At 46.3% G+C, this 18,312-nt stretch overlaps 2 protein-coding genes across 17 annotated transcripts in view; both read left to right on the top strand.

Annotated features, from left to right (window-relative positions):
- Positions 1 to 528: 528 nt before the first annotated feature.
- aktip (akt interacting protein) lies at positions 529 to 9,247 on the top strand. 6 transcript variants are annotated; one of them, XM_035520959.2, is made up of 10 exons: positions 530 to 669; positions 1,872 to 1,977; positions 3,397 to 3,605; positions 3,744 to 3,808; positions 4,233 to 4,333; positions 5,393 to 5,481; positions 6,609 to 6,707; positions 7,019 to 7,126; positions 7,426 to 7,486; positions 7,775 to 9,247. In XM_035520959.2, exons 2-10 carry the CDS (start codon positions 1,936 to 1,938, stop codon positions 7,880 to 7,882), a joined length of 882 nt encoding a protein of 293 aa, XP_035376852.1. In that variant the 5' UTR covers positions 530 to 669; positions 1,872 to 1,935; the 3' UTR covers positions 7,883 to 9,247. The 6 variants fall into 6 exon arrangements, with proteins under 6 accessions (XP_035376858.1, XP_035376852.1, XP_035376853.1 ...); XM_035520960.2 differs by having other exon boundaries at positions 563 to 669; positions 1,876 to 1,977; XM_035520962.2 differs by lacking the exon at positions 530 to 669 and adding an exon at positions 680 to 1,174 and having other exon boundaries at positions 1,876 to 1,977.
- Positions 9,248 to 9,899: 652 nt separating this feature from the next.
- chd9 (chromodomain helicase DNA binding protein 9) overlaps positions 9,900 to 18,312 on the top strand; it is a 59,422-nt gene continuing 51,009 nt past the window's right edge. For 5 of the 11 annotated variants that reach the window (XM_035520906.2, XM_035520905.2, XM_035520908.2 and 2 more), the window contains exons 1-3: positions 9,903 to 10,033; positions 14,964 to 15,047; positions 15,237 to 16,931. In XM_035520906.2, the coding sequence (XP_035376799.2) occupies positions 15,369 to 16,931 (1,563 nt within the window). In that variant the 5' untranslated portion in view covers positions 9,903 to 10,033; positions 14,964 to 15,047; positions 15,237 to 15,368. Of the gene's footprint in view, positions 10,034 to 14,536; positions 14,555 to 14,963; positions 15,048 to 15,236; positions 16,932 to 18,312 lie in introns of those variants that run through there. The other 6 variants (XM_081706241.1, XM_081706239.1, XM_035520909.2 and 3 more) reach the window with 4 other exon arrangements.

The following is an 18,312-nucleotide window of genomic DNA, read 5'->3' as shown; positions in this document are numbered from 1 at the left end:
TGCGAATGGTGCAAAAACTGAGAAACATTTCCATCGCCACATATTCTAGTAATGCCATTACAGATTCACCAGCCGCATTATTATATCAACCTGCTCTGTAACCTACACTGAAGATCACTTCTTAACAGTTATAGGCTGTGACCCAGCTGTTGGCAGGCAGCCCCCATTCATCGCTGATCAGTTTCCGCATGCTGACCTTGCGGCCTAAGTGCTACCTGGATATTACCTTAGATGGCAGAGCATGGCATTAATGCTGGCAGCATTGACCTGCCATCTAAATATGTCCTGCCAACGATACGGTAGTCAGGAACATGGATTTTTTACTTTTACATGCATCTTGAGAACAAGACTATGGATGCATATGATTATTGCTATCAAATATGTAACCCTCATCCTCACTGCTGTGTGAATTATTCTGAAGTGTTTGGCAAGGTTACAGACTAAAGCCCGCCCTTAACGGCCAAAGGCCAATACAAATCCACCATGTTGACCTGAAATGAGTGATAGGGAAGGGGAGCAATAGGAGTCCGCGTATCCCAGTATAAACCAATGGCAGGAAAGTAGCGCGTTCACTGGTCAGCAGGGAAAATAACGCTAAAACAGGGCAGATATGTACGATAGTTAGCTAACGAGCTTTAAAAATGTCTCAGATTTCCTGAGTTTAGTAAGGTAAGAGATTATGTTATCACTTCATTCAAATGCGTCTGTCCCGTGCAAAAATATCTTGCATGCCAGCGGCGGTCGCTTAACTTTTTATTAACGTTCAGCTTGAAATCGATAACAATAGCGCTGTCTCTCTTAATAACGGGATGTAAAGTATCTTGTGTATATATCTGACGTGAAGTGAAACGCCTGCTGTCGTTCTCTATATAAATATATGTGTCACTGCTTACTGAATATCTTTCAGCGTTAACCTCTATCTTTAGCTAGCAAGCTAACCCACCTAGTGTTCTGGTTCTTTAATCAGAGATTGACAGATTGATAGCCAATCACGTAGGGCTCTGGAATTAGGCCGGGGTTCAACAGCCAATGAGGGCTTCTCCAGAACCATGACCCGCCTGTTTATCAAGGTAGTGAGACGTTTAGGTATGTTGGTGCCGTAACCTCTCTGGAGTATTTAGCTGTTTGCTAATCCAGACCCGCCAACATCTGAGATTAACAGCCAGTCTGGGAGGTGAACACGCTACACAGTAATGTGTCTTCGGTTTTGCGCGTCTGTTTCTATCAGATATCTAGCTAGGTTAACGGTCACACTTTCTTATTTGCAGAGCTTTCCCATAACGTTAGCGTTATCTCGGCTAAATCGGTGGCTAGCTAGGGTTAGGTCATCACTGCACATCTGAGGTTTGCTCTCAGTTTTGTTGATTAAACGATTTCTTAAGATCGTCCTGCCAGCGTTAAGGAAGTGACCAGATCGCTTGATGGCTGGCTAACCAGTTAACCTTAACTATTATGTCGACACCTGTGTTAATTTTGAAACGTTTTAAATCCATATAGTACTGACTAGCTATCCAGCTAGCTACCCAGGGTTGGGGTTACTGCATAGCGTTTAATGTCGATCACAGTCACTATATTCTCTCTCCCATCATTACAAACGTTGGCAAAATCATATCTACAACTGACCACGTCGAGTCGCTTGGATAAAGATGTAGCCTAGCTAAAACTGTTGCTATCCAGATGCAAGTTGTAGTTAATTTGTCTATAAGTGAACATTATTCAGCAGTTTAGATTGTCAGCAGCTGTCATACCATATCGGGTGGCAGACTGTTGTCTGGGCCTTGGGACGCTCGTCACGTGTGTGTGTGTGTGTGTGTGTGTGTGTGTGTGTGTGTGTGTGTGTGTGTGTGTGTGTGTGTGTGTGTGTGTGTCAGTCAGTGAATTCTGCGGATGCCATCAAGAGGCATAGAAGCACACCCTGCTCTAGCTCAATGAGTAATGAACCCTTTCTGGAGCATGTCGACGAACGCCGGTCGTAAGGTAAGGCATGAGCCATCGTTTTTCTGCTCATTTCGACTCTTACCTTTGCTGGTTTGGGTCCAATTTCTGTGTAAAATGCACATGACTCGGTCCAGAGGGCGTTTGCAGGTCAGAATGTTCTTCATATGAGGAGGCCTGCTTGAATGTGTGCCCACTGTTGGCTGTATTCTTTTGACTTTTTTTCTTGTATTTCTGAGGTTGTGTGGTGGTCTGTCCTTTTATGGCTAGAAGACTAAGGGCTTTGCATTTGTGACTTGGTTAATTTGTGACTTGGAATCATAAGTGACGGGTTTGGCAGGTTAAGGGTGGTTTCACTCATATTAACCCGAGTGAAATTCTTGGTGAAGAAATCCAGTGTATGGTTATTTGTGGGTGTGTCTGGATTGTTTTGGTATCTTGAAAGTTTGCTTACTGTGAATAAGGGAGGTGTGTGTGGTTTCTCCACCACCACCCTCATTGCTGATGTTTTTGTTTTAATTTGGTGCGGACTAGTCTGGGGACTCAGCAGTTCCAATGCTGTAGTGATGAAGGTGAAATTGAGCCGTAATGCTGGAAGATTTGCTGACTCCTGGTTGTCCCTGTGCTCGTTGCCAATCGTGGTCCACTTCCTTCCAGCTGGCAGGTTCCAGGTTCCCCTATTGTGTTCAGCATTCCTCCTCATGTCTCGGGTCTTTTGCAGTCTGACTGCTGCAGAGCTGCTCTGGGCTGGTTCCTGCACAAGTTCATGGTTTGTCGTAGTAGGCAGTCCTCACTGTTTCACTGTTAATCTGAATTTTGTGTTGAAATGGTGAGTACCATGGCGAGAGGAAGGATTCAGCCTATGATTTGTTAGAATTCTATGACTTGTTCTAATTCTAATGTCCAGTGAGGGTTTACATGGAGGCTTTCATGCACTCTTTAATACCTTTCTTCGCCATGAAGGAGTTTTCAGGTCGTTTCAGGTACAAGACCCTCATTAGTGCCTGATGGTCAGCCGCTTGAACTGAACATCCCTAGTCAACAGCTGTGCTCCCAAGAAGGGAGGTTCAGATGTATGGGTGATCTTATCTTTGCCGTTATAATGCTTTAGTAGAAATGCACTTGGTTCCTTTGTTACCAACCTCACAACATTTCTCTTATGACTTGAGAGTTTTACCGCTGCAGGTATAGTGATATCTTTTTGTCTCGTCTAGAGAAGTGTCCCTTCTATCATCTGTTGCACAGATCCCTGACACAATTTGCACTGACTTGGGCTGGCTACAATTTAGCAGCAACTTAATGAAACAGAAATCACAGTTCAGTCTTTAATGAAAAGCAGCTTGGGTCAAGACCTCGACTGGCCGGCTTCGGTGGCGGGTCTAATCTTGTGCTAGTACTGCAGACCTCTGTGAAGTTAACACATCCTTAGTCAGCTTTTCCTCTACTGTCTCCTTTGCCCAGAGATCTGACAGCGAGGAGCAGGGCGGTGCGGGAGAGCCCAGGATCAGCCCTGCCCGTCATCCCTTTGGCAAGAAGCAGCTGCCCTCCATCCCCAAGAACGCGCTCCCCATCACGAAGCCGTCCTCGCCTGCGTCCGCCGCCCAGGCTGCCAACGGCACGCACGCCTCCTACGGACCTTTCTACCTGGAGTACTCGCTTCTCGCCGAGTTGTATGTGCCTTTTTTTGGGTCAGCTTGGGTCATGCTGCCTGGCCGCATGCGTAGGGAAGGAATCTGGGGCGCTGCGTTTCTGTGGCTGAATGCTACGGTATGACCTCTTCTCCCTGTTGACGCTGCTCTGTTTTGCAGTACGCTGGTGATAAAGCAGAAACTCCCAGGCATCTATGTCCAGCCCTCCTACAGATCAGCTCTCAGTAAGCGCTCCCCTGCCCTCACGTCTTGATTAAAGGTCACTCGGGCGGTTTCGCAGGTTGATCTTTGCCCAGTATCTCAGCTGAGACGTTTCAGCATTCTTATTTGGTTTAACGCTGAAGTCTTTTCACCAACTCTAGCCCTGCTACCCACTAATGTGTTTCGTACGACACATTTAGCTGCGCCCCCCCCCCCCCCCCCCCAATCAAGAACGACAATCTAACAGTTCAACATTGGCTTTCCATTTTAAAATCTTGCTATGATGCGTTGCGTAATGTCTGCAAGCTTCAGTGAGTTATCCCTCCAATGAAAACAGCTAGCCATGTTGGTTCAGTTCATATAATCAGCATATACACCATGTGATTTTTAAATACACTCTTGGAAGTAACTCTGGTCTTGCTAAGTGTCTGCGTTTGTCTCTCTCAGTGTGGTTTGGCGTGATTTTCATCCGACACGGCTTGTACCAGGACGGCGTTTTTAAGTTCACCGTCTACATTCCGGACAACTACCCCGATGGAGACTGTCCTGTGAGTTCTGCTGTCGTCAGCACCAGCACAGCTCACAGTGGTTTCACATGCAGGTTCTGGGTGTCTTGCGTGCGCTGCCCAGGGGCTAGTCTGGCCTGCATTTCCTTACTCGTCATGGGCGGGGCAGATGCCGAGAGGTTTTTGTTTCTGCTTAATCATGGTTGGTAAAGTGGAAATCCACATGTGAAAACGGTGACCTGTGCAGGGTTCAGTGATAACCGAAAAATGCATCATTCCAAAGCCAATTTTTACTGTGCTGAACAAAAGTTTGTATTTTAGTGTTCGTGACGTATGCATAAGTGCACACGAGCTAATGCATTTGGTTAAGGTTATTTATTCTTAAAATAAGTGTACACTCGAGCAAATGCCCAGTTGACCAGTTGTCCATGTTTATCTGCCTTGTTGGCATATTGCTGAATATCTCTGCTTCAGAGCAGTCAAAATTGAAGCTGCATTCTTGCTTTGCTTCATATTTGTGCTTCATTGTCCTGCACACCTTGCTCTGAGGTCAACAGATCACTGTTTTTTCTTCACTGGATGCATGAATGGATAAGACCCTTTTTTTGCATCACAAGGGTTGTTTTTTTTGTTTTGTTTTTTTGTTTTTTTTAATGTACATAATTCTCCAACCACACCCAATATTTTGGAGCTGGCGATCTTACTGAAGAGTAAAAAATTAAAATAAACTGTTCACTTTGGTTTGTTTATGGACAGTTGTTGCTCTGTGTGCATTTCTTACTGTGTAGGTTTAGCACTTGAACAGCTCCAGTTCATGTAGCATTGTGCGTATATCCCACATGAAAGTGTGTATAGAACCAATCTACCAGAACAGAGCTGTTTGGTTTATTAGCCATGTAGTGGTATCGTTTAGCAATGCAGTATTTCACTAAAACTAAGCTCCTCTTACCTTTTCCTGTGGCTCCTTCATGTGGGTGTGTCTTTTAAATGGTATTGAAATTGCATCACAACAGGTCCTCCTCAGGGAAAAGTAGTTAGGGCAGTATGAATGGTGCTGTATGGGACTCTGAAAACACGCCTGTGTTGGTGTCTTTCCTGCAGCGGGTGGTGTTTGATATCCCCATCTTTCACCCCCTGGTGAACCCCGTTTCTGGAGAGCTGGATGTGAAGAGGGCATTCACCAAGTGGAGGTTTGTAAAGGAGGCGAAACTACTGCTTCAGTCTGTAACCTACGCTTGCTTTAATGGTGGAAGCCACAGCTTGGCTAGAGTCTCGTGTACTTTGGTCATGATGAATGAACTCCACCTCCCTTATAAAAGTAATCGGATTTGTTTGGATTACAGTTGACATTTGTATGTGTTGTCCTAGCCAGACTTATTACAAACCAGTTCTCTGGAAGTAAAGTCAAAATTCATTATCGGCTCTTAAAATAAAAAGGAAAACTGCTACTTTTAAAATGTATTCAACACTAATCCTTGGTTGAGCCACCTTTTGCTACAATAACTGCTTTAAGTTTGCTGGTGTCAGTTTTTACTAACTTTGCACACTATTGGAGTGATTGTTCTTCAGGTTTGCTCCTGGCAGTTCAGGTTGGATAGAATTTTCAAACGGTGCTACAGCAGAGTTGATTTCCGGACTTTTCACTTGGTGGTTGTGGAGCGTTCATCTGTCTCTTTTGACCACTCTCGTGGCGCTTTGACCTCGTGCTTGGGATTGTTGTCCTCATGTAGTGGCGTTTCTTCCAAGCTTTGCTGTGTTGTCGAGCAGTAGCAAGTTGTCTTGCAGTATCTCCCTGTACTTTTGCATCATGCATCCATCCTTCAGTTTAATAAGATGCTCCATGATGTCTGCGGAAAAGCACTCCCGGGTGGTGCCGTCATGGGGTCCTGTCTTACACACTCAAGATGAGATGTGGTTTGATACGGTATTTGATATGGACAAAGGATTTTCTTAAGTAAAATGATGTACAATGATATAAATAATATTAATAGTTCATTATTGAGGGTCAGTTTTCCAAGTCATGATGCAGCACAAAGTGTCTTTTGTAATCCAGACAGATCTTTACATCTTTTTGAAATGTATTTATTGCACAGCAGTAATAACATTAACCACTTGTATGGAGAATGGCCTCCCTGTTACCAGCCTTTGATGCAGCTATAATGAGGCCTTTGTTGGTCTAAGAGCAGGCACTGTTCTCCACCCGAGTCCTGCATTCCTTTAGACTCGTACGTTATTTGCATGCTTTGACTGACCAGTCACTGTAATGTAGCTGTAAAGTGCGTGTGTGTAGAGTTCACCGTGTCTCACCATCCTGCAGGCGGAATCATAACCACATCTGGCAGGTGCTAATGTATGCACGCACGGTCTTCTACAAGATTAACACCATGGAACCGCTCAACCCAGAGGCTGCCGTTCTGTAAGGATGTGTGGTATTTGTAAAGAGATCCTGGATTAATTGTCTTGGTTGGAGGGGGAAAAGGATGCATGCAATCCAGACTTTTAAAACCTCTTATTTATGTTTTTTTTTTTTTTTTTACCAACTATGGTGATGGGATGAGCAAGAATGCCCTGGTTAAACATTGGTTTAATTCTGCATATTTATCCTGCTACCCGTTTCTGGGCGGTTTGGCTGCATGATTGGCATTGTGGGGCAGTGCTGCCGTCTGTGGTTTCGGTTTAATCTGATCTAATTTGGATTAATTACTTTTATTACATTTTCCTAAACAGATACGACAAGGACATTCAACTCTTCAAGAGTAAAGTGGTAGATGGCGTGAAACTGTGCAACAGCCACCTTTTTGACCAACCCAAGATGGATGATCCTTACGCGATAAGGTATGCAGGCCCACTGGAAGGTGCTGAACAAGTTGGGAGGAATATGGTTCTCATCCTTATTGCGTGTCCTACAAAATACTTATGACCTCCTTTTTAAATTGCTAATTTTCCATTATTGGTAATTCAGCTGTTCTCAGGGAAGAATTGCCAAAATGGCCTCCTAACGGAGCGTGGTGGCTGCACATTTGTTTTAATGCCTATACTCGTGTGGCTCTGTTGAGGTTTCATCTGAGATGTAAGGGATGAAATGAGGGTTACCCTGAAACTGCTAAACTGCTGTTTGTTTTGCTCCTGCTCAGTTTCTCTCCCTGGAACCCGGCAGTGCACGAGGAGGCAAGAGAGAAGATGTTCACACACAAAGTGAGTGCTTGATGCTCCTGTGCTTCTCAAAACCAAGTTGAACCTGCCTGTCTAATTATAATGATGCAAGAGTCACTTTCTGTTCAAGGTTGAGTTTTCCTTCATATCAAGTTTCATTACACAACTTTTTGGTCTCGAATTTTTGCATGAGGGAGCAAGGGTAGAGTTGAGCATCACTAACCTCAGTCAAGACTTCCTGCTGCTTTGGGGTGCAAAAGCAGTCTACAGTTGGTTGACCCATGAGATGTTCTTGTAAGCCTTGCCCCTAATTTTGTCTGTTCACCACAGAGAAGGCCTGAGGATCACCCCAAAGGGCTGCAGGTGTCGGGACTGTCTTGGGTGAAACCAGGATCCACACAGCCGTTTAGCAAAGACGAATACCCCCTGCAAACCTGAGGCTGCACTACCACTTGTCGACCGCCAGAGGGGGGTGCTGAGCTACATCTGTGCTACGTGCACTTGCGTGGCTGAACCCTTCTCTAGAACTGCGATCTCGAAGCACTTCCATGGACTATATTTACAAACACTTGCTCAGCTTTAGAAACGAAAAAGAAAATCTCTGAAACAGCTTTAGATCTCTTAAAGAGGCTTGTGCTTTAGTATAAACCTAGTAACCATCCTAAGTGGGGGGGGCAATGGAATGAAATTGCATATCGTTGGTTCTCTTTAGATGACATTGTGACTTGCACATACTTTTTGCGTTTTCTTTTTTCTTCAGGTGCAACAGAACACCTCACTATGTGGAAGGGTTTTTTAAGAAAAGGGTGGTTATTTGCAGTAAATTTTAAAGAATGTTCTGTAAGCAGTTAGGTGTGCAGTGTCATGGCATTGTGGTTCAGAACCATAATGGTTGTATTTGCTGTGCGGTTGTGGAGATTCCAAACCAATGACCGATTTGGCTAGGCGACGTTGTAATTCAAGACTTGAATCTATTACACATCGCCTGTTTTAAGGCTGGAATATGGTGTTGGGTGTTGGCCAGACAAGTACTACTCCAACCAATGTAGAAAACAGTCACTAGAATCAGTTCAGTAGGATGCTTGATCAAGATTTCTGATTTGATTCTTGGATTAATTGCCCAGGAGCTGGCCACAGTAATGTAATTTGATTGAGCAGAGAGCTTGCATCTGTGTTTACTCACAGTTTAGTTGTAGGGTTTTAAAGTTGGCCTTTAATTTTCACAACCGTGTTTATAAACATGTTTATATTTTGCATATAGTTACGTTGGCTATTTTCTGTATGATCAGTCCTTTTGATCCTGGTAACTGGTCGTCACTACACGTTTGTGTGTGAATGGAGGTGTGGCGTGTGTGTGTGTGTGTGTGGGGGGGGGGGGGTTCAGTTGTGTAATGAACTGTATTGAATAGTGTTAATATATTGCAGAATAAGAGGTGTGGTTTTTTTTTTTGGTTTTTTTTTTTTTTAAAAGATGGTAAGTTGCGCTTGATTCTTACCCTAGTGTAATTTTGCTTTAAATAACTCATGGATGAAAGGGGTAATTATGTAAATATTGACGCTTGTCTGCACGTAAAAGGCCTCTGGTTTATTTATATACAGATATATATATATAATGGTATAAGTCTTCAATTTTAAGGATTTTATGTTTTTCTAATTACACTTGGTTTGCAACAATATCCATTTGGATGATCTCTTACACCCCCCCCCCCCCCCCATATCTCACTGACATGAAAGTCTGGGCTTTGTAACCAATGTGAGGTTTTAAAATGCAATTACATTAAACCCAATAAATCTGAAACGTCATGTGTGTCTTCTGTGTGGTTTTACAATGGCATCGTTCACTGAAGAATAATTGCTGCTTTTCCTACTGTATAGAATGGCTGTGCATCGTGCATCTTGTTTGTGTATGAGAGGTTGCAACAAAACCAAGACTGCAACATCCTCTTCCACCCCAGGAATCCCGTACCCCATTTCTATCGTCTACCCTAAAGTCCAAACACGTACAGTTCTCCCTAAAAAGGAATGCTAGGCTTTATCTACGGGTGAGAGACAATTTTGTGTAGGGTCATTTTGATTCCACTCGGAGCTGACTCGCAGTCCCTACTGTAGAGAAGCACTTGCTGTCAATGGCCACCAGAGGTCGCCAAACACCCACGGCTGCGATCACCGCGTTCCCCCTCAACTTCCATGTTTGTATTCTAACTACTCCAAGACCACCTTCGATTGGTTTCTTCTCGACGCGGCCATCTTGCTCGATCGTCCTAAAACTCAGCATTTCACGTGAATCAAACCAAATTAAAAGGCCACGTATCGACATTAAAATGCGTTATAAAGCGCGAGATCATATAAGATTACGAAATTCAAACATTGTTTTTTTTTTTTCCTGGAGATTCAAAGTGAAAGAAGTCCCGGTTGACCAATCAGAACGGACGCATACATCGTATATGCAAATGAGCGTGTGGACGTCATCACGCCAGCCCTGGTGGATCCGCCGAGGTCGCCGACGGCGATATAAACTACGTTAAATCCGACATTTTACCCCTCCGCGGAACTACCGTCGCCTCGTCGGGGGGCTCCGTCTCACTCCGGGTGAGTAGTCGCCGTTTGTTTGTTCGCCGTTCAGCGCGGTAGAACCGAGAGCCGCGGTGATGGAAACTCAGGTGTCCGCGCTGTCAGTGTTGGCGGAGGGGAGCAGGGGGAGAGAGAGAGAGAGAGAGAGAGAGAGAGAGAGAGCCGCGCAGCTGGTGGCGCCCGGGCAGAAAAGTGCGCTCAACACACTCCCAACACACTCCCAACACACTCCACCCACCTGTGTGCGCCGTCCGCTTATCTTAGCCTGCTGAGTTGCACGCAGGAGCCGGCGATGCCCAGTGTGCAGAAGTAGCAGCTTAAATTTGCTGCTGTGCTTCTGAACTAACGGGGACCCGGCGGGGTGTTTGGGCAGGCTCGGGTGCATTTAACGGGGACCGGAGGGCTGCTCTGCTCTGCTGGCATCACTGCGACTGTTGCTCGTTTCTGCAGCCTCCTGCTCCTAGCAAGGCGTGCTGAGGTCCGCACGGAGGAGGGCTGGCCGGACACGTGTGCACCAACACCGGCCCGGGGGCTGTAGAAGGTTGCCCCGGCACCACTGGCTCTGCGGTGCCGCGGCAGCTGTGTGCGAGCTCGTCTTGTCAAAGCCGCGACACGTGAAGGCGAAGATGTTGACGAGCACGCATGTGGTGGTCGGTCAGTGGACACGTCCAGGCTGCCTAATTCACTACACGCTGAAAACGGGCCTCATGCGGTTAGAAGTAGCGACTTTACCGTGGAAGTGTTCTTTAAACGAGCTCTTGGTTTAACTGGAGCTAATGGGATGATGGATAGTTTGTTTCTCTGCTTTCAACAGGCTATGGCCTGTGCTTGAACGCGCAGTCCCACCATAGCTGAGTAAGTGCCGAATCCCCCAGTTCTTAACTTCCACCCCAGCAAACACACAAACACGACGGGGGCGGGGGGAGAAGAACTCGGAAGACATTTTTCGGATCGTGTTGTCGGTCAAACTGCGATCCCCTTGGCGCTGGTAACCGTGACAGCCGCACGGCTCCGTGCCTGCACGCCTGACCCCGGTGCGCCCCGACCGGCTGCGTAGGCGCCCGGAGCCGCGCAGGAGAGGCGGTGGCGGTTGCCTTCCCTCCACCGTGCAGCCCAAGATAAGCCGCCGTCGGTACACTTGAAATAGCCGACGCCTTGTAATTTGTGGCGCTGGCTCTGGAGCGACGGGTGTGGGTGGAGGATGCGCACAGATAAACAAAGACGCCTGGCAGAGAAGCGGGTCCACCTCGGAGAAATGATCACTTCACCCCGACAACCTGTTGCTTTAAGTTTGCGCGACGCTGCCAGATAAACGCAGCTCGCATTAATAACACGTTCACAGCAGTAGGAGGGTTCCCTTGGATGTCGTGGCTTAATAAGACGTCTCTTGTCGGCCGTGGCGCATACAAGCGCGCAGGGCGCAGGGGTTATCGCAGAGTTTCCGTTAGCTCCTCGAGTTTAAAAAAAGCTGCTTGCTGTTTCTTCCTAGCTATCAGTTGGGGCCACAAGACCTAGATTGTAGATGTCTGCAAATAGTTGGATTAATCATCTTGACAGTTCAATAGTAATTACTTCGTTATCTGCCTTTAGCAGTGGATGACTGCAGCTGGTGTCATTTGACTGACAAAACATTATTACCCTTTATGTTTTGTTATTTTCACTTGAGTAGGTGAAGCTTTGCCACTATTCAGTTCCCTGCATTCTCAACCACATGTCTGGAATTACAGAGCAGCATAACCCTAAACGTTATAGTGAGACTAAACACTTCTTTGTCTAAAAAAACATCTTCAAGAGGCCCTTCTAAAAATGACTCAGTTTTCTATTGTACCACTTTGCATCTGAGTGCGTTTGAAACTGTACTGGCTAACTTGCCACCTGTTCCGTCCTGGTTTTAGTGTTCTTACACTGTGGATGAATGAGCATGGCTCTCGGATCAGCTTCGCCCAATCCCGTTTCGTATCTCCGACTGCGAGGGGAGAAAATAAAAAACTGTTCTCAGATCAGGTCAGTGCCAGGTTCTCAGGTCTGAGAACTCTCCCTGTTCTCAGGATGAATCAAAATCGTAGATGGATGAGTGGGCTCCTCTCACAATGTAGTTTTCACAGAACAAATCAGTCAGGCCATGGGGATCAAGTGTCTCTGAAAAAGGTTCCCGCTCTAGTATCAACTCTCCCATTCAAGCTCGTTAAGTGACATGTACAGCTCTGGCCTCGCTACACTGGGCCAGAAATTAGGCCCGTAAATCCATGAAAAAAAAAGAAAGAAGATAATGGACTATGAAGCAGGACCCCACTGAAGCTGCCAGAGAGAAAGAAACAAAGGCTAATAAGGTGTGCGCTCATGTTGGTTGATGAAAACGACTAACGCTTCAGTGTTCAGGCTTTCGGTGACTCAGCTGAGTTTATGCACACATTACTTAAGTAGGGTGCACTGGTTACTAACGCTTTATATAGAGGATATTGGCACCGTGTGTTTGGGTATTACCATTCACGTCTGTGAGTAATGTCACTAATGCAGTGGCCGTATAGCAAATACTCTGCTAGATAATAGTCTCTGGATGTTGTATTTTTGTATATTTGTGTTGATCATGCACTCACTGGTGGATCTATGGAAAGTGAGGTTGTCGTATTAAAACACTGTAAAACAAGGAAAAGCAAAAAGAAAGCCAGAGTTTGGGTCGGTGTGAAAGTGAGACCATTCCATTCACTAACTGCAGTGTCATTTCTGTTGCATGTCAGTGCCTCACCTAAATGTAAACAGTGAGGCAAAGGCATTTGGTCATTTTGCATTTTCGTGTTTGTTTCTTTTGCTTTGTTTCCCTTTTTTTTGCCATGCCAAGCAAATATTTTAGTATGATTCACAGAAATAAAAGAACATATATGGGTTAGGTTAATTCAGTAGGCTAGGTTCAAGGTGGAAGGATGGGTTTAAAAGAGACAAATCAAGAACAGAAACAGTACAGAAATGGACTCTAATGAATCAAGACGAAAAGTGTGTCAGTTATTTGCTTACCAGGGTTTTCAAACACAAGGCAAAAATGTAGTTTAAATCAATTCGTTGTTACACTGGTTTACGCTGGCCTGCAAGTATCAGGTGATGTCTAGTGTGAAGGTGAAGGAGTAACACATCCCATGCAGTCACCTAAGCTGCCTCACCAGAACGTCAAAAAATGATGTCCTGGCCAATCAGGATGACAGATTGGCACAGTAAGCACATGAGCGTTAAATAAATGTGTACAGGTGAAGCCAGCCTAATGAAATGTCATTCCCCCATCTGAACAGCGCCTATGAGTGTGCGTGACTGCACCTTCCCTACAGTTAGTCAGTGCTGTATACTCCAAGGTGTTGCCAAGGAATTCCACTGGATTCTGGGGTGGAGTCTTCCCTCTGGACCAGAGTCGGCTTTGGTGATTCCATATGTCAGTGTCCGTAGGGCGTGAAATTGTCGAAGTTGTTTGTTTATTTGTTTCTTTGTGTGTGTGTGTGTTCAGGGGTTGGGTACAAAAAACATTTTTTTGGGGGGTGGGGGGGTACAAAAAACAATGTAGGTCTTTTTCCAGTAAATCTGAAGTTGGGACACCCCCCTTGCCCCTACAACGTAGGGAAACCCCCTAATCCCATCATATAGCTGTTTTATTACTAGTTTCCTAATAGTGTGATTGCTGTTATTTTGTTGCCTAAATGTATTTTCATAATTTTCATGAATTTCTTACTTTTCTGGAATACCCACATTGGCTCGGCCTGAACTGTGTCTTCCTTGCTGTGTCTGTTTTTGATATTTTAACCGTTTGTTAGGTAAACCTGTTTGTTGACTTGTGTAATACGCTACATGTTTTTAAATGTAAAGAGGTTACATTTGCCTACCCAGTGCTTCTTAGTTCAGTCAGGTGCATGTGTAGGAACCAAACATTACTAATCCTAGTTTTCCAAGATGGGGAGAGATGGAGACGTATTAGTAATTTCCAGAGTTGGTAACACCACACCTGTATTTGGAAGAAAAATCCCTGAACAGAAGGGGTAGTTTACTGTGGCCGAGTGTCACCACCTACAGGCTTTCTCTGTGACCTTTCGTTCTTAGTGACAAACGGCTATTTAAAGGGTTGTTTTGAACGCAATAGTTTTATCAGATACTGAGGCTGTAGGATAGATACAGCCTGTTTCGTCTGGGCTTAGCCCCATGTGCAGTGCTGGCTATGGTGGGATTATTGAGGACTTATTTTCACTGTGACGTGGTGTGTTGTGCAAAAAGAACTCAACGTATGCTGGTGTTGGCTGTAGTAGTAAATAGTGTTGAGATGAAATAAAGGAAAATCAATTTAGTGTTGGTGCTTTTCAGGTGGACTTGGAGCTGTACACTGTGTGTGTGTGTGTGTGTGTGTGTGTGTGCGCGTGTGTGCGTATGTGCATGTATGCGGTGAGTCAGCAGGTCGTGACTGACCTCCTCCATGGGTAGTGCTGTTCAGGACATCCCGTCTGTCTCTGTTGCCACTGATGTGCGTGTGTGTGTGATACAGAACTGCTTTAAAAATAAGCTTTTAAAGTAAGAAACATTGATTTTACCAAAAAAGTAAATAAATGAATAACTGTGAAACACAATATGTTTTTTAAAAAGAAAAGCTTGATTATCCTTTAATACCTGACAGACTGTTATATCCATCAAAAAAGAGTGTGCACTTTAGTGGATATTTATAATCTGTATTTACATATTCATGAACTATATTCTGCGAGACTAATAAAAGGGAGGTAGTGTTGTTTTGGGTTTTTTTCTCATAGGCCACAAATCTATAGAATTTAAAATATGGGTATATGAAATGTTTGTTTTTGTTTGTCTCAAGCGCAGCCTCATCTAATGTTTTGATCATTTAGGTGTGAGCATCTAATGTTTATAAAAGGGGATTGTATCAATGTTTTAATAATTCAGTGATGGGTTTCTCTGCATTCTGATGTAGGCTAATTGTGACTCAAAAGTTAGCTCTTGCTGAAGTTCCCCAAGAACTGGGCTAATTCCTGTGCTGTATGACAACCTTGCTGAGGTACCATTGGTAGTATGATGCATTTTACATTTGTTATAACACATGTAGGGTTATCCTACAGCTTATTTTAACTGAGGCCTAATATTTTAGGCCTGATGTCAACATACGGTTATATGTATTTTGAAACATTGATGAAAGTTTTTGAACATTTGCTTAAAGATGGTTTTTGTCTCTTTGAACTCTCTGCAGAAACTCAATGGGGACATGGAGGCAGTGTGATTCTTGACACTCTACAGAAACACATTCCACTTGGCTGTCCTGCTATGAGGACCGCTATAGAAAAGCAGCAGTCTATGCAATGAGTCTGTGACAGACGTCATAATGGACTTTTTTGGTGACACAAACCTTTTTGAGGGCTTGACTCAGGATTTGGCTCAGGACTGCTTCAGCTCCGAGCCTGTTTCCTTAGCGGATGAGCTCGACCTTGGCCCAGGGTTTGATCCGCTTCAGATGAATCCAGTGGAGCCTGAGAAACACCCTGGAATGGTGGCGAGTTCTGTGCCCTCGGCCAGCCAGCATGGGGTACACTACAGTCAACAGATGGGTCAGTTTGACGGTATGAAGGTCCAGACCTCCATGGCACAGTCCTATTCAAGTCCAGTGGGCAACAACAGCGTTGGGGGACCTTTCCTGACCCAGTCATCCCATTTTCAAGAGCCGTCCCTGAATCAAACGCCTCAGACCAACGGACTATATTCCAGTAACAGTCCAATATGGGCGGAGCAGAGAGCAAACGCCTACCAACACCAGCAAATTCACCATCAGCACCAACCGCTGCAGCAGCAACAACAACAGCAGCACCACCTTAAGCAGCAGATGCATCCGCCCCAGTTTCCGCATCAGCTTCCACACTGCCAGGCTCAGCAACAGCGCCAACATCAGTACGGTCAGCAACACCCGCATCTCCAGCAGAGACGGCAGGTGCTCGGTCAGCAGCAGTTGTCTGCCCGGCACCAGATGCCACACCAGCAACTGCACCAGCACAGCAAGGCCTACCAGGACCACCACAGCTTCTACTACCCAGGCAGCGCGGACTCTCACCAAAGCCACCACGGCTCGATGAATTCGGAGGGGAGCCCCCTTTATTCGGGCGGTGAACAGGGTCCTCGCGCGCAGTCTGGACCTTACATGGAGGTGCCGATGATTCCTGCGACATCTCAGCAGCAGAGTAGGTACCAGCTGGCCCAGGGGGTGCAAGGGTTCCCTGCGGTCCCTGAGGTGGAGGACAGTAACCTGGGGTTCCATGTTCAGTCTTCCCCTGGAGCCTACACCCTGTCTTCCTGCTCAGCCAGTCTTGCTTCGTCCTACCCTTCTCAGTACCCCTTCCCTGGTCAGCCTTCTGCGGTGGTAAACGCGACCCAGCCGCCTCAAGCCGCCTTGACAAAGACCACGGCAGCCATGCCGTCTGCTTCCGGTCTTGGCGGCAGCGAGTCCGGCTGTCCCTTCTTGGCAGATCCGGTAATGGAGCAGCAGCAAAGGACTCAGAACCAGGGACCTGGGCCCTGGAAGCCCGCACCGGACACGTACGGTACCGCCGAGATGTTCTCAGAGGGCCTGAACTCTTTCGCCGGCGCAAACGGCCACTTCTCGCAACCGAACAAAGGCTGCGACAACCAGGGCGTGACCAGTGGTGGGTTTCAGGGTCTGGCTGAGGCACTGTTGGATCATCCGCACGGGGGAATCGAGGGGCTCGGTGATGGGCATGATCTTCTGGGGGATGAGCTGTTGCCCCAGCTCGAAGCGTTTGTTCAGGAAGAGACCTCCAACAGGTCCTGGAGCAACGCGAGACCAGGTGAAGACCCAAACGAGGAACCCGAGGACGACGAGGAAAGAGAAGAAGACATGGCTTATGAAGAAGCGCTGTCTTTGTGTTATGAGTCACAGGTAAGTGATCAGGCGTGCGGTGTCTGCATAATTGTCAGGTTTCCGTGCCTAAGTCTTGCTTGTTAGGAGCGAGCCAGATGTTAGGGTTTGAAGTGGGGTCAAGGATGAGCGTAATGATGGTGGGAAAATTCTGAGCTTTGTCAAAATAGTCTTAGCAGAATGTACGATGCAGGTTGTCATGTTGCGTTGCTCAACTTGTTTGCCGATTGTCACTACGGAGAGTTTAAAATTAATTTGACAAAAATAGAATAAAGATAGGAAGAGAGAAATGGAGAGGAGAGCCGACGTGCTGTCACAGAGGCTCCCTGCTAGACGCCAGCCTTCTGGATAATAATTAACTTCCTCAAAGAGGACGAGAGCAAGTATGACCGAAATGTCCTGTCGTTACGCCGAGGTGAAAGACTGGCGGCCGTTGGACAGGTACAGACAGTCAAGAGACAGACGCACAGAGAAAGAGGAAGAGAAATGGAGGCAAAGACGCTCTGAGATCATAATGGTGGAGCGTTTCCTCCCCGATGGGCTGCAGGCGTGTACCATCTGATTAGGAGAGAGGTATCGGGCCCTTAGTGCCACTGAGCACACTTAAGGGCATAATGAGGCCAGCAGCAGGAGCACGGAGGGGTAACCACAACGTGCGCTCTGTCCGGGCTGCAGCGTGGGGGTGGCGTGGTTATATTTGTGTCCTTGCGTTTTGGGTTGAATGTTTGTTCATGTTTGCAGGTGGGGGTTGGTGGGGGGGGGGGGGGGAGGGACGAATCAGTGGAGAGAGAGAGAGAGAGAGAGAGAGAGAGAGAGAGAGAGAGAGAGACCTACAGGGAGGGGGGGGGGGGGGGAATGCTGTTAGCCAGCCCTGCTGGAGTCAGTGCTTACTTCTGGTATCAGAAGAGTGTCAGAGAGACACTCTCTCTTGCTCTGTGTCTTGTTTACTCTCTCTCTCTCTCTTGATGACGTAACTGCCTCAGTCTTTCCCCACAGCCTGCTGACACAGGGAGCTGGGCTCAGAGATTCAGCTGTCTCTCACACATGCAGCGCTTGCCAGTTTTAACACACACACGCACGCGAACGTGCACGCGCGTGTGCTCAGTGCACTCCGTCTGCCAGTACACACACAAGCTGGCACGTACTTGCAAACACACACCTAATTCTTACGGTTTGCCAGATGCACTCGCGCACGCACGCACACGCGCGCACACGCGCACACACACCCCCACAAGCAGATATCTGTACACACACAGCTAGGTAGGTGTTTGCTTTTTGTCAGACTACCAGCCTCATTGTTGCACCACATTGTATTGTTTCTGGTTTATTGGGATAAAAACATTATTCCCAGAATGTTTTACAGCAGTTATTAGTTGATAGTCAAACAAGCAGCAGTACATGT

Source organism: Electrophorus electricus, chromosome 23 (genome assembly GCF_041902795.1).
Source record: "Electrophorus electricus isolate QZ-2024a chromosome 23, ASM4190279v1, whole genome shotgun sequence".
Classification (NCBI taxonomy): Eukaryota; Metazoa; Chordata; class Actinopteri; order Gymnotiformes; family Gymnotidae; genus Electrophorus; species Electrophorus electricus.
Note: the sequence above shows the minus strand (reverse complement) of the source record. Positions and strands in the feature narration are given on the sequence as shown.

Bases quoted from the DNA above. Each gene is read 5' to 3' on its own strand.
- aktip (XM_035520959.2), top strand. From the start codon at position 1,936: ATGAACCCTTTCTGGAGCATGTCGACGAACGCCGGTCGTAAG. The intron at 3,809-4,232 runs GTAAGCGCTCCC...TGTCTCTCTCAG, and splicing joins CTCCTACAGATCAGCTCTCA to TGTGGTTTGGCGTGATTTTC. The intron at 6,708-7,018 runs GTAAGGATGTGT...TTTCCTAAACAG, and splicing joins AACCCAGAGGCTGCCGTTCT to ATACGACAAGGACATTCAAC.